Below are 14,014 nucleotides of genomic sequence, written 5' to 3'. Positions count from 1 at the left end.
TAATAGTATTGCTTAAAAGACCTAGCCATAGGTAGAAGTTTCTTTCTGAGGTTCTTGTTTGGTTTTTTCCTAAATATTAAATGTTCTGTCTAGTAAAAACAAACTGTCTTTGCATCTCCCTTAGCCTGGAGTGAGTAGCTTCTTTTCATGTTTTAAAGTTCATCTTGCTGTTGTGTCTCAGAACCATGGAACTTAGCATAAACTATAATAGCTTTCAGGGTGCTTCTATTGATTCAGTTGTTCAAGTCCTTTCTCACCTCTGTAGCCTGCTTTGGTACACTAGGATACTGCTCTGAAAATCCCTTTGTGCTCAGCTAGCTTCCGCTGCTGCGTATAACATTGGCTGTTGGCTGGGATTTCTGTGATAGAGAGAGTGGCCCTGGAAGTGTGGGAAACCTGTCATTAGTCATTCTTCGTGGCTTTTGAGCTGTGCTAGAACACTTTCTCCAAGCATGGCTTTTATTTTGGCCACTTGCAGACAAACTTTTGCTTGTAAAATCTCTTTGCTGTATTAGCCCCAGTGGGAATAAAGTGCCGGGAACTTTCTCTCAAGTGCTTAGAATGAGCCGTTTACGTGTTCTGGCAGATTTCAGTGGCTCCTTTGTAACTACCACAAATGGCAAAGTTCTTTCTGATACAGATATATTAATAACTGCGAACAGTCATTCAGAACCATCGGTGCCTATGCCAGAGGAATGAAGGCATTGGTTTTGTGCTGTACCAGTTGCCATGGACACTTATTCTCCCTCTGCAGCTGGGCAGTGCAGGGTGGCCACGGCGTGGGAGAAGGCTGCATGATGCAGGAGGTGCCACAGTGGGCTCTCAGTGCTGTGGCCTGGTACGCAGGCTGGTGGTGGCAATTGTCTCCAGAGTGGAGTAGAAAGAATGCGGAGGTGATGGGTGCTTTCAGTTTCTACTTAAAACTTAGAGGCATGTTCCTGGGATTGCTTTGAAAGGTACAAGAGAGCAAGAAACTTCTTAAAATGATGAAGTCCCTGGAAATGCGTCTCTAACATTAAGGTGAGCACTGCATGTCTCATGTCGATGGTTCTTACTGGAAAAAAGGAATTGTGGCTTATGAAATAAATCTCTTCTACTTTCAGTTTATATTCTGTGGGAAAACCTCAGGGCAAAGCTTCTATTACTTAGGAAGTTACCTTTGAAATACCATCATTCACTCAAGAGAGGAGATTGATTTGGCTCCCATAGCTGATGAAAGAATAAAAATGAATTCATCTATATGATATAGCTGTACACTTGTCCCTGCTGAGATGGCACCCGTGTGCCCTGGGAAGCTTGCTTTTGTCAGCCTGGGGAGAGGGAAGTAGCAGTTGTTGTCCCTAGAAAGTTGGTGCCAAAAGACAGACAGACAGTGCAGCGCTCAGGAGTAGGAAGAGTATCAAAATACAGATTTTTGATCTGATACTTATTTTTGTGTGGAAGGAAAAAAGGGACTAGATCTCTGGTAGGAGCAGGGAAAGAATATAGTACAGACAAAAAACATCTGTCTGAAAGTGATCAGTGGCCATTTTAGGCCTAGTAATACTGAAGGGGTGATTTCATTCCATATCTAGAGTTGCTCTCTCCTAAATCATTTGACTATTTTAAAACAATTTTTGTTCTTGGAACTGCCAGTAGGGAGTGATCATAGCAGGGATGTTGCAGGATACAGGCTGCTATAGTTTAGTGTGGAAATAACAAAGGGAAGAGCTGGGATATGAATCTCCTTAACTTTAATGGTTTAGAAATCTCTAAAAACCTCAGCAGTCTCTGCTGAACACAGTTAACTTTGTGCCCAATGTGTCAATCTGTCATGAACCCTAAACTTGTATCTAGGTTCAGCAAGAGTTTAGAGCACTCGGATCCTTCACAAAACTGAGCATCCAACCACTGAATTAAAAGCCTACTGAAAACAGTGTAATAGTGGCCCTCTCTTTTTCATAGACAATTTATTTTTATGGGATCCTCTGTAAAGTATCCCAGTGTAAAAAAAAATAAGCAAGTTTTGAAAGCACTAACTGTGCTTCCCCTTTCTTTTCAGAAAGGGTTTAAAGAAGTGTGAAGTATATTGTGTTTGCTAGCTTTTTCAGTAGAATGGGGATGGAACATGAGCTAATGCTCTGAAATAGAGATGTCCAAGGAGAAAACAAGAAATCAAGGTACTGCAAGTGCTTGCAGCAATATTTCACTGAATATGTACTAGTGCTTCTGGGTAATGTGTTCTCTGTCCTGGCTTTGCAGCATCTGATATTTTATTCCTTCTATCTCTAAAAGTGTTCTATTATATCCAGTTACCCCTGGACATTGTTATAATGTAAGGACAGAATCCTTATCACTCTCTTGATACCTGAAGTAAAAAGGTATCTCTAGCTGTGCATGCTGGCAACTGCTGCTGTTTGGAAGATAAGACATGTCACCTGTTCATGTCTAGATATTTGAATATTGAGGAGGAGATGGGGAATACAAATAGCATTAAAGACATTGTCATTGCGCGGGAAAGAGTTTTGAGGTTTGGTTTTTTTTTTTTTCCCCAAAACTGAATATTCAGGTTAATGTCTTGATAAAACTTATTTGTTTAATACTTCCCAAATGAAAGGCCCATGTTTTATGGTATTAAAAATCAGAAAGCAAAGTAATAAACTAGAGTCCTGTTTTTGGGAAAGACTTTTGCCATTTCTTGATTGGATGAGGTAAATGAATGGCATTGTGCTTTGGTACCACACTTCAGTGAAGTGAAGCTGTTACACAGCTCTGTGTGAGGCAAGAAGGAAAGGGATTTTAGTTGATATGCTGTAAATACCCAAAAGATCTAGGAGCGAAGTCAGTGCAAGTATTCTAGATGCCTGTGTCCTACTAACCTCACAGGGGGTTTTAACACCGTGTTATTTTTGTGAGTCTAGGATTCAGGATTTTCATTCACTCTTTTCTTGGAAGATTTCAGCTTGGGACAAAGGTAATTCCATCTAGTTTGCTGACACTATCCCTTTTCTAAGCCAGAGGTGCTCTTAAATGAGCAAGAAAAGGTTATAGTTGATTGGTGGACATAATTAACTGCAGCATTTGAGAAACAGGTCAACTTGCTATTGTTGTCTTCAAAATCACTATACCTTTAGCTAAGTCTATTGGAGCGACAGCATCTTGTGTTTTTGCCTGTGGTAAGGTTTTGAAAGCTAGCATTGGTGTTTTGCAATGAATTATGCACAGCGAAAACCCTGGCATGGCTACAAAATCAGGTCTTCTGAATCCTTTTTTTATGGGCATTTCAGTGGGAATAGAAACAAAAAGGGATTGTGAGTAACAAGACTGGGGGGGGATTTGTCTCAGTGAGTGAGTATGGGTGAACTTGTAGCCTGTGCACCCTTCCCAGCTGCACGTATGTATGTCTGTCTGTCTGACTGGTCAGGCCGTGTAATTCTTTGCAATTTGATGTTGAGTAAGTTAGTACTCTAGGACGGAAAACTGTCCCGCTGGGTTAAGTGTTGAGCACCAGGAGAGCTCGGTGAAAAGGTGTCACTTGCAAATACGTTTCTGTGCCGAACACTACCGTTTCAGCCCTTCTCCGATTGCAGAGGGTGGGGGGAAGGAGGGCAACAGCAGCTGCCCTCGGGAGAGAACGGCCATGTCCCGTCCCGTCCCCGTCCCCCCCGCGGTGGGTCTCCAGGCTCCGTTCCCCCCCGGGACGCCCCCGGTGCCGGGGAGGTGGCCCCGCCCCGCCTCCTCCGTCCGGCCACGTGGCTTCCCCGCCCCGCCCCCCGCATTCCAGACATTGTTGCTGGCTCCACCCCCGTGCCGGAGACCACACCCCCGCCGCCTGGCCCCGCCCCTGCGCCTCGCTTAAAGGAGCCGTCACCGCGCCCTCTTCCCCTCGCTTTCCCCTCCCCGGCCTGCCCCCTCACCGCCCGTCCCCGCCGGCGCCTGGCCCGCTCCCGGCGAGGCGGCGGCGGCGGCGGCGGCGGCCGGGCAGCGCGCCTCAGCGCGGCGCCGCCATGGCGCTGGAAGTGGAGGCGGCCGGGGCTCCCCTGAGCTCTTTCCTGAGGGACTTCCCGTCTCCGCTGGGCCCGGGGGAGCCGCTGCCGTGGAGCTCCGCGGGGAGCAGCGCCCTGAGCAAGGCCGAGGTGCCGGGCGCGCTGGCCGAGCGGGCGAGGAGCCTGCTGGGCGGCAGGTGAGAGCCCGGCGGCGGGGGCGGGCGGGGGGCTGCCGCCGGCCTCCCCTCAGGGGCGGCGCCGCGCGCTGACAGTTGGCGGGCGCGCGGGGGGGAGGGGGGGAGGGGCGGCGCGGGGCCGCTGAGGGGAGCGGGGCTGCCCGCCCTTCCCGCGCGCGGCCCGGCAGCGCCCGTGCGGGGCTGGAGCAGGTGCAGGCGGCGGGAGGTGCTTCCTCCTGAGGAGATTTCCCAGCCGTCCCGACGGTGCCGTCCTGCTGCCTCGCTTTTTTTCTTTTTTTTTTTTTTTTTTTTTTCCCTCCCCCCTTATTTCCCCCTTCTTAATCGTTTCTGTGAATATTCTCCTGAATGCTGAGCTTTTAACAGCGTGCTTCTGTCACGGGCCTCCAGCCGAGATCTGTGACTCCGTAGTAATGTTTGTGTGCTCTCAGAAATACTTCTCTCCCATTCTTGGTGCATGAGAGATTAAATTACAATCCTGCAATTAGCGTGATAGGGCGATTCTTGTGGTAAAGCGCCAATACTTTGAATTCAAGTCCCTAAGGGCACCTGTGTGTGGATCTACTTGAAAGTCTGGAGAGAGAGAGAGAGAGAAGGAGGGAGGGAGGGAGTCAGTGAGCTGCAACCTGCCTTGCAGGGCTGTCAGGTGTAAGCAGCAAGCCAGCTAGGAAAGTATTCAGCTCCTTTGCCACTCTTCCCAGCCCTTTTGAATCGTCCCGCTGAGTAGGACATGCATGCATGGGTTTCTCAAGTTGATTTTTTTCTCAATGCTTGAAGAGCATAGTCACACCACCATTGGAAAGCACAGCTCTTTTTTCAGCGATGTTTCTGTCATCCCCTGATTTCAGGAGAGATGTCTTACAACCTTCATCCTTATCAGTTTAGACTGTCTATTTAACACTGCTAAGAATTTGGATGCGACTTACTTCTTTTGGCAAGTTAGTGCCTCACCAAGAACAATTTGCCTTGCTCTAGCCTCCTGTCTCCTGATAACTTTTCTCTCTTCGTGCCTGCTTCCTGAAGCACTTCAGCAGTAGGGCCTGCGTGTTCTAGGTTTTACAAAGTTCCTACCATGGGCTGCTTCATTAACATGTTTGTTAAGAGTCAAGAACGGGGATTATAGATGGTCTAAAAGAATCAAAGCGGAGAGCTGACTTTGTGCTGTGGTACTGGGGATAACAAGTGAAGACAGGGAGTTAAGGGAGACTGGTTCTGTTTAGGTATATGCTGAACGTTACCTGGTTGCTAGAGGAATTTGATAAAGAGATAGAAAACAGGGTTTGAATTACTCGTGTCTCTAGCTACCATCTGGTGAGTTTATGAACACTGAATAGATTTTGTTGTTGTTGTTGTCAAAAGTGTATAGGTGATTTTTAGGTACTTAAATTGCCTTAATCAAGTTGCTTCTGTGCTTTATATTACAGAGATGCTCCTGGACGTAACATCATTCAGTTAAATGGTGCGTCTAAACCTAAGGGTGAGAAATGCATAAAAAAAAAATTAGTTTTTTAGGCTGTAGTTGAAAAAGACCCAGATGATCATTGCATTACTTAGTTGTGCTTTGACTAAATTGCTCTTGAACAAAACACAGCTGTTGCATTCCTAAATGAGATTACAAATTCATTGCGTGCACTGAATCTTTGAACTCTGGAGCAAGAATGGTTCTGGATGAGTGCTTTAAAGAACAGAGTAATGCTAGTCTTGAACAAATACTTATACGGCAACCCATCTGCCATGTGGGCCAGGCTAATGTTTTCTAAAATTGTTTTAGAGAGGAAGGTATGAAGCTGTAGAGGTATGGGATAGGTTCTTCAAACTGTAGTGATTTTTAAAACAGTATTTTTGAGTCACATATCTGCTAACATTCTCTTGTTCTCTAGTGGGCATATTAACAAGTGGAAGCAGAAGAAGAGTGCTGCTTTTGCAATGCTTTCATCTCACCTGTCACTTCTGGTGTTTACACAGAAAGGAGCCTGCCCTGTCAGAAGCTGCATTTTTCACATACCTGCCCTGCAGCCAGTTCTGATTAGACAACCTGCTTTGTGGAGCTTCTTAAGTCCCAAGCTGGCAAAAAAAAAAAAAGGCGGGGGAAAGATAGCTAAAGAAAACAAAACAGATTAAACATGCAGCAATCTACTTATTTATCCTTCTTTTCACAAAATGTACTTAGAAAACAGAAGTACATAAGGAAAGTGTTTTTATGAATTCTCGTGGCTGCCTGCAGGCAAAACAGTGAAGCTACCCTCTGTGTGAAACTGTGCTTGGGTGTAGTGTAGCATACCTAAAGTGTCAAATGTAGAGATCCCAGCAGACGTACAGCTCAGTTTTGGACTCCTATGACAAAGAGAAACCTCATCTTGCAATTGCAAAAAGGCTGCAGTTTTCTGTTGGGTAGGCTAAGTTCTTGCATGTGGAAGAAAAGACTGGTAAAGACCAAGACAGGAATCTAATATTTCGAAAGTGCAGGCCCTCTTATTATAAACTATGTAATTAGGGACCAAAACTAAAGTCTCTGGTTGTGTGAGAAATTGCCAGACATTAGGCTTTTTTTCCCACATTCCCAGGTTTGCTACTGCAGAACAACTCCAAATGCAGTTTTGAAGGTTAAATAAACTTTTCAGTTGATCTGAATCCCACAATTCCACAATAAAATGGATGAGGGAATGTAAGGAAACAGGAGAAGGAAGGATGCTAAAGGTTTTAAGAAAAGGAAAAATAAGGGGAGGGGATGACACTTACAAGACATTGAAATGTTTGTGTAAAAGTTGTTAAAGATGCAGAAGTGATGCCAGATCAGGAAGCAAGTTCGCGAGAGGTCACTGTAGCTTAGATCCAGTGACGTGCTGTTGCAGGCTATCACGGTAGCATCCGTAACACACAGATGGCAGCTCAGTGGAAAATATGCACGTTCAAATATTACAGTGTCAATATAACCAGATTTAACGCTATGAAGATGTTATCAGGTGTACCTTGCTGATTTCTGGCATTGATGCTTGTTCTGTATTTCCTCAGTTTGAGACTTCTCTAACACTCCAGTGTCAAAGAATGTATTTTACATGATGATGAGTAACGATGGAGGGTTTCTCTACAGATCAAAGTGTTATTGGGAATCAAGTTTGGCACGCAGTTCTGCAGTCCTGCTTCTTATTTCTGTGTTGTCAGATACTTCATTCACACCCACACAGATGTGTGGGTCATGCCTTGAGGGGCCCAAGCCAATAAATGTCCAGCAATATCCTTGGCTCATGATACAACATATGGTGATGTTTAGCTTGTCTTCCAGTTGCTTGGAGGCATAAACCTTTGTGTCTTTGCAAGGAGAAACTTTCTTCCTCCACCACCGATCAGGATTGCTGTCGAGAAGAGAATGGGGTGAGGAATAACATTTGTTAGGCCCAACGAGGAGTTTCTGAATGCTATTGCTTCTCTAAGGCTACACGCATCTCTTACATGGAAGCAGTTGGATATCTCAGGCTAAACCCCTTAAATGTCTTTACTAATCTAAAATGAATTATTTTAACAATCTTCTGTAAATGCAGCTAGCATAGCCAAACACTAGCTAAGACAGCCAACCACTTTCACTTCCTGGCAGGACTTGTGCTTAAATCGCTAATCCAGTGAAGCTTTGCAGATGTTTCAAGTTTGAATAATTCATTTAAATCAATGGAACTGCCTGCCTTGTATGGAGCTAAATACATACATAAAATTCTGAAGAATTGGGGCAGGTTTAAGTAATCTTATTTTGCAGAATTTTAATTAACATACACTTTTGGGTAAGAGCTATGTGTTCTGGCCATCTGTGGAAATGGGTCAATGTGAATGAAGAGCCCATTAGTTACTTCCAAAACTTTAGAAAATAACTTGAAATTTTACTAACTTGTACTGAAACAGAACATGAGATGAAATCAGACCCCCAAATACAGAAATTTCTCCTTTCCCTTGATAGGAGCTGAAACTTGTATGACCATCCTGTGACATAGCCAAAGAACAATGTGAAATTCCAGCAGCCTTCCTGTTTGAGGAGACTTTACTACAATAACAGTTGTGAGACTTTGGCTTCCTGTTCTGCCCCCTCCCAAACGATTCACTGTGTTTCATCTCTCGGTTGCCTCAGCATCCTGTTTTGTGTCTTTGTGTTTTACACTGTAGTGCTTACAGCCAAGGTGTGGCCCTGGCATCTTTATTTTCAGCATTTCCCTGCTTTTAGAATAGTTAATTCAGCAATTCTTATATTTTTATGTTTTTATGTGTTGTAAGCAGGAAGAGGGGAAAAAAAAATCTTATCTTGCCTCTGGTTTACCCAATCTCTTCTTAAAACTCCCTTTAGTCCCTTCCTCTGAAAACTACTAATACCCTGTCTACTGTGACCTCTGCTTTTAATAAATCCCCTAAAACTTACTTCCTTATTCCTAATTTGTACCATTTAGTGTATGTTATTGTAATGCACTAATAATTCCCATTGCTAGGAACATGTTTACAGCATCAGTGATCTATTCACTTCAGACAAGAAAGTGAATTTCATGTGTGATTGCCTGCAAACAAACTTTCTAGTTTTCATGGGACCAGTTGTGCTTGGTAGCAAAAGCGAGCATGGGCTTAGCAAAACAGCCTACTCTTTTTAGGAGTTTCTCACTGTTTTAAGATTAATAGTGTAAGAACTGGAAGTCTTGATAAAGTTAACGCGCAAGAGGTATGTGGCACTTCTGCTGTTTACTAGTTAATTTAGCAAATAGTTAACAAACCAGCTCTGGTAATTTTGGGTGGTGGTCAAAACTAGCTGCTTTTCCATTGTGCGCAGTTTGCCCACTGCTGCTTCTGAAGCTGATGGCAGGACGATACACAGCTTGAGAGAAATGATGTGCAGCTCACACTGTACGTGTGTCTGGATAATAAAGTTTTTGGCACTTCTGACCTGCCTCCTACGGTATATAGAGGCTGGACAAACTGTTAATTTTGTGATCAGTAAATTGCTTTTCAGAATGCGTTTCGTAATTTAAAACCCCCAGGGAGTTTTCCCTGTTACAAGATACTCTCAATAGTAATTTTGGGAAAGAATCACTTTGCCTTTAAAAAGGAAGTGTATGTATGGGGATGCCTGCAATACAAGAGAGAAAACACTTGATGAAATGCTGAAAAAAAAGATCAGATCTATAACGATGAGGAAACTTTTAGGTCTGGCTTGCTAGTGTTTAAATCAGTTTCTTTGTTTCTGCTTGGAAAACTGAAATTGTCTTTCCCTAGAACTTGCATATTTTGCTCTCAATCTGTGTGAAACACCCATTCTGTTGTTGTTTGAATCGGGCATCAAGATAAGAAATACTCAATTTTGCAAACAACATGTTTAGGGCTTAATTGAAAAGTGGCTTTTGTGGAATTAAGCCTCTCCTGTTCTGCTGGTGTGCTTTTTCTTCCTGCTGAGAATGAAATGGAAGTAGCTGGTGACTCTCCATTGCACATTTTCTGTAAAAAACTGTTTGATGATGACTGAAGGGCCTAAATAGATGGATTCTGGATTCTAAAGCTGCTGCTGCTTCTGATAGTTTCAGAAGAAAATGTGGAAGAAACTGCTTCATGTAAAGATGGAAATGTAAAAGATTGAAATTCTCTGTGTGGCAGTTTATATATTTGTTTTGATTCCATCTTGTTCATCCACTGTAAAGACCTGATGTCATTAACAAAAGAAACAACTTCCTATGCATTGTAGGATGTCAGATGTTCTCTCCTCAACCGGTATACATTTGTACTTTTCTGGTCACCGTCACCCTGGGAACTCTGGGTGCTGCTGTAATAAGTACTAATGCTTAGAGCCACTTGAGTGGAAGCATTCTGTAGTTGATTATAAGAATAAAAAGGGGGGAGGGAAATAAAAGTAGCAGATTGGGGAGAAAATACTGAATACAAGCAGCTTTTGTTTATGAGGAAACTTGTGACCTGCTATTATTTTGGCAGTATGAGAGGATCTTTCACTTACTAGAGAACTGCTAGCATTTGCAGATCTGCAGTAAAAACACTTTGCTGATATAGCTGTAACGTGCTAGAAACACACACTGAGTCCGCAGTGACAAACTTTGCTTTACTGGCAAAGCTGTCCTGTATGTGATCTTCTGGTGTTACAGAGCACAAACACTCTTCCCTCTGATATAAGTCAGCTGCAGCTGAGTTATGCTAGAAGCTTTTGCTAGCAGATATAGCACTTCTTCATTCCCCAACATATGCATGTATATATATATATGCACGCTCTGAAAGGAAAAGAGGATTGTACAGTGGTGCTCTGGCCTGCAATACCACTGCTGCCTTGTTGCCATGACTTTGGTAATAATACCTAGTAAGAACATCATGTAAACTTTTTTTTTTTTTTTTTAATTTGAAAGGTGGCAAATGATCAACAACTTAGCAAATACAGTTAGTAATCTCCTGTGCTTCTCTTTATACAAACAGAGATTTCCTGACAGTACTGTGGGAGAATGTGTGTGTTTGGGGCTGGGGGATGTGAATTATTTTCCTTCCAAAAAAAGTAAAAAATTCAGAAGGCTTTGCATAAACACTGGGCGTTTGGTATGTCCTAGTGAAGCTTTGTACCACTCTCCACCAGGTTGCACAGAGCTTGCTTCTCTCTGCTCAAAGTGCTGAAGAGCAGCTGTTTGGAGTCTGCCATCTGCTGCACTACTCGCCTTTCTCAAAGCTGCTGTAAGCTGTGGGCATAGAGCACAACAGAAAGTCTGTCATCTGTTTTCAAGCCTTTGAAAAAAGTGTAGTCATAGTTGAGGCTCTGAACAAGATGTGGTGGCCTGACCTTTGATGCTCTGGATGCTTCCCCCATGCCCACAAAGCTGTTTACTAGAGATTTCTGAATATACCCTCTTATATTTGAGGGGAAGAAGAGGTGGAGGCATCTTTGAACTGGTGACTTGTTTGCAATGCTCACTGCAAGTGTACTGGGGATTTAATGACCCAAATGAAATCAAATAAGAAGTGATCTTACTACGGTTTCTGCTTCCTGAAGGAACATATATGAATACACTGTGGCTGTGATGGCATGACAGCTGGTCTTTTAAAGTGAAAGAGAACTAAATTGTATCGCGGAAGAGAAACAAGGTGAACAAGAAGAGAATTAAGTTCTGTTCTGTAACTCAGGCCAAATCTAAAGTATGCAAAATATCATAATTGCTTTTTACTTCCGTCTGTAACTTTATTTTGGCCCACAGGTATGTATATCAACACAAGCGTTGCATAGCTCCTTTTAACAATACTGTATGTGTCCAGTAGTCCAGAATCTTTCAAGGGGGAGGATGGCATATAAATTTAAGTGTGTTCTTTATTAGCATAAGTATTGCTTTACTCTTAACTTACCACTTTTATCTATACTCAAGTTTTTAAAATGAGGCTTATATTTTACCATGAAGTGGCTGGATGATATGAACTCCATGCTCCAGCCACTGGCGATCCGACTTTAGCTGGTGGTGAAGTTACAATGCCTCATCTGCACTGTTACAACACGCATTAATTCTTTTTAAATATTTTTTTTATTGTGGTCAAAACACACCCTTTTTGTTAGTAAAGAAATAGCCTGTGGCAAAGAAATTCTATGTCTGTTTACTACTAGCCTGTGTACGCTGAGGCTAGGTAATTAGTGTTGCATGTGTCATAGAAACGGGGCTGACACGTTTCTTCTAAGAGTCTTCAAGAGAAGGTAACATCCTTTCCATGTAGCACACCCCACCAGCTTCCCTCTTCTTCCCAGCACGGTTGTTTTCCCACTTAGGAAACAGCTACAGTAATTCTTCTGATTCATGAAGATTAAATTATGCTTGGTTCAGCCTGTCAGCAGGGTGTCTTGGGCTTCTTTGAAAGGAAGATTTTAACAATAAGTGACATTGTTCTTTGCTTACAGAAGAGGTTTGAAGTCTGTTACGGTAACTGCAGTGGGCTTCTACTTTTACACTGGTTGCCATAGGTACTGTGTCTGCTTCCAGATACTCTTCTAGCCAAGTGAAACCTTGTAGCTCTCAACTAAAGAAGCAGTTCTTACTCTTCTTTAATTATATGTTTTGGTAACTCTTGAAGTCCCTGATTTAGAGGATGAAATTAGAACCGGTAAATGTCAAAACTGAATGGAAGATGCCATTGCCTTGGAGCTCCATTTACCTGAGCTTGAGTAAAAAACAGGCTTACCAGTATGGTAGTACTAGTATTAAGAGTTCATAAAGTAACTGACAAATATATGTTCTGTTTGGAACTGAGGTTGAATGAACTAAATAGGGTCATTTTGGGGGCTTTTATCTTTTGTCAACATGTCAGAATCAACTGCTCAACGTTGTTGTTGCTGACTGCATAACAAAATCCCAATGAACAACCATTTTCTCTGTATAGATTTGCAAAACTGTGGAGCGGGAGGAAATACACAGGAAGCAAAGCAAAGCTGAATGAAGCGTATCAGTACTGAGGAATCTCTGAATTTCCTTTTTAGGAACTGGGTGGTGACTGGAAAAAGTTGAAGGACGTGACATAATAACTCGTAAACCTCTTTGTTACAGGCATCCTGTAAGCAGAGGTTTATACAGGACTTGTGAATTATAGCACTTAGCTTTTGTTTAAGCTTCTTTTTATGGACCCAGTTCAGCAAGTCAGGGCTCTGCAAAGCAGAAGTCTACGAAGTTTAAAATCAAAGTATTAAGCCCTCTTCTGATGCCAAGCTGGAAACCCAGGCTAGATTTGAATTTTTCCTCCAGCATAGCAAAGAAATTCTGAAGATGACTGAAGCTGTGTCTCTCACTGCATTTAAATGCATAGCTCTTTCACTTAATATTTTGTCTCTGTTCTTGGAGCTGAAACCTACTTTAACTAAAGCTTCTGACTTGCAGCAGCATCAGCTACGTATCTGACATAGTGTGGCTTGTATTTTCATATTGCTTTCTTTTCTACCTGTACAAACAAAAACAGGAAGCAGGATTTTTTTGAGGGTTTTGCCATATCTGTTTCAGATGTATTTCTTGCCTGACCTTTTAAAAGTTTGTCTGTTAGTGTCAGAGTGATTATAAGCAGGCACTGTTACTTTTAACTTGGGTAGGAAAGGAACTAACTCCCCTAAACATATTAGCCTTAGAAAAGAAATAAAAAGCCAATTTCTGGCTTCCCTTGATGTGATATGACTGCAGCTAGCACTGAAAGGACTGCAAACATGTTGCCATCTATTTGAAGTACCAAAATGACTCATTAAAGTAGGCCATCACTGCTACAGAATGTGTAGCATAAAACACGCTTCTGTTAGCAGCCTGCTGACTACACAATGCTTTCTGTTTGCTGCCACAGGAGGTACTCGTACATGGCTGTGAGGATATGACAAGGCCTCTCTTTCAGAAACACAATGGCAAAATGCATTTCAGCTTGTTGGTGGTGGGATCTGAAACCTCACAGTTTTCCCCTCCCTGCTCTTCTGTTTGCACAAAACCAGTCATCTCTGCTGAACATCTGCAGAGACTAGTTGCTTCCACCATTTCTTACTCCGTAGCCAACCAGTTCTATTCAGGACTTTCTAAATGTTTCTTGGCAAAACAAAGTCTTGTCCTTGACTTGCTGCAGGTGCCTTAATGTGCTACTTGCTTTGCTTGTATAATTTGATACTTTGTGGGTATCAAACACCCCATGAACTATGGATAAAATGCTTTTTATGGACGTCCACGCTTATTCTTCATTGTGCTCATAGAAAATGTCAGGAATGTGTGTTATGTACTGTAATTATTAGTGCCTGCCATGGGAAAATAATGAATATAAAAGAGTTATTTTCTAGTAGCCCCATTTTAAAGTTGGATGGGGCTTATTTGTTTACAGAGTCAAAAGCATTATAGCAAGTGTGTG

The 14,014-nt window shown here is 42.7% G+C and overlaps 1 protein-coding gene across 3 annotated transcripts in view; it reads left to right on the top strand.

The window, feature by feature from the left end:
- Positions 1–3,855: 3,855 nt before the first annotated feature.
- PPM1F (protein phosphatase, Mg2+/Mn2+ dependent 1F) overlaps positions 3,856–14,014 on the top strand; it is a 28,867-nt gene continuing 18,708 nt past the window's right edge. For all 3 annotated transcript variants that reach the window (XM_052798046.1, XM_052798048.1, XM_052798045.1), the window contains exon 1: positions 3,856–4,162. In XM_052798046.1, coding sequence (XP_052654006.1) covers positions 3,987–4,162 — 176 coding nt within the window. In that variant the 5' untranslated portion in view covers positions 3,856–3,986. The remainder of the gene's footprint in view (positions 4,163–14,014) is intronic.

Source organism: Harpia harpyja, chromosome 9, assembly GCF_026419915.1.
Source record: "Harpia harpyja isolate bHarHar1 chromosome 9, bHarHar1 primary haplotype, whole genome shotgun sequence".
Lineage (NCBI taxonomy): Eukaryota > Metazoa > Chordata > Aves > Accipitriformes > Accipitridae > Harpia > Harpia harpyja.
This window is presented reverse-complemented; position numbering and strand designations above follow the sequence as displayed.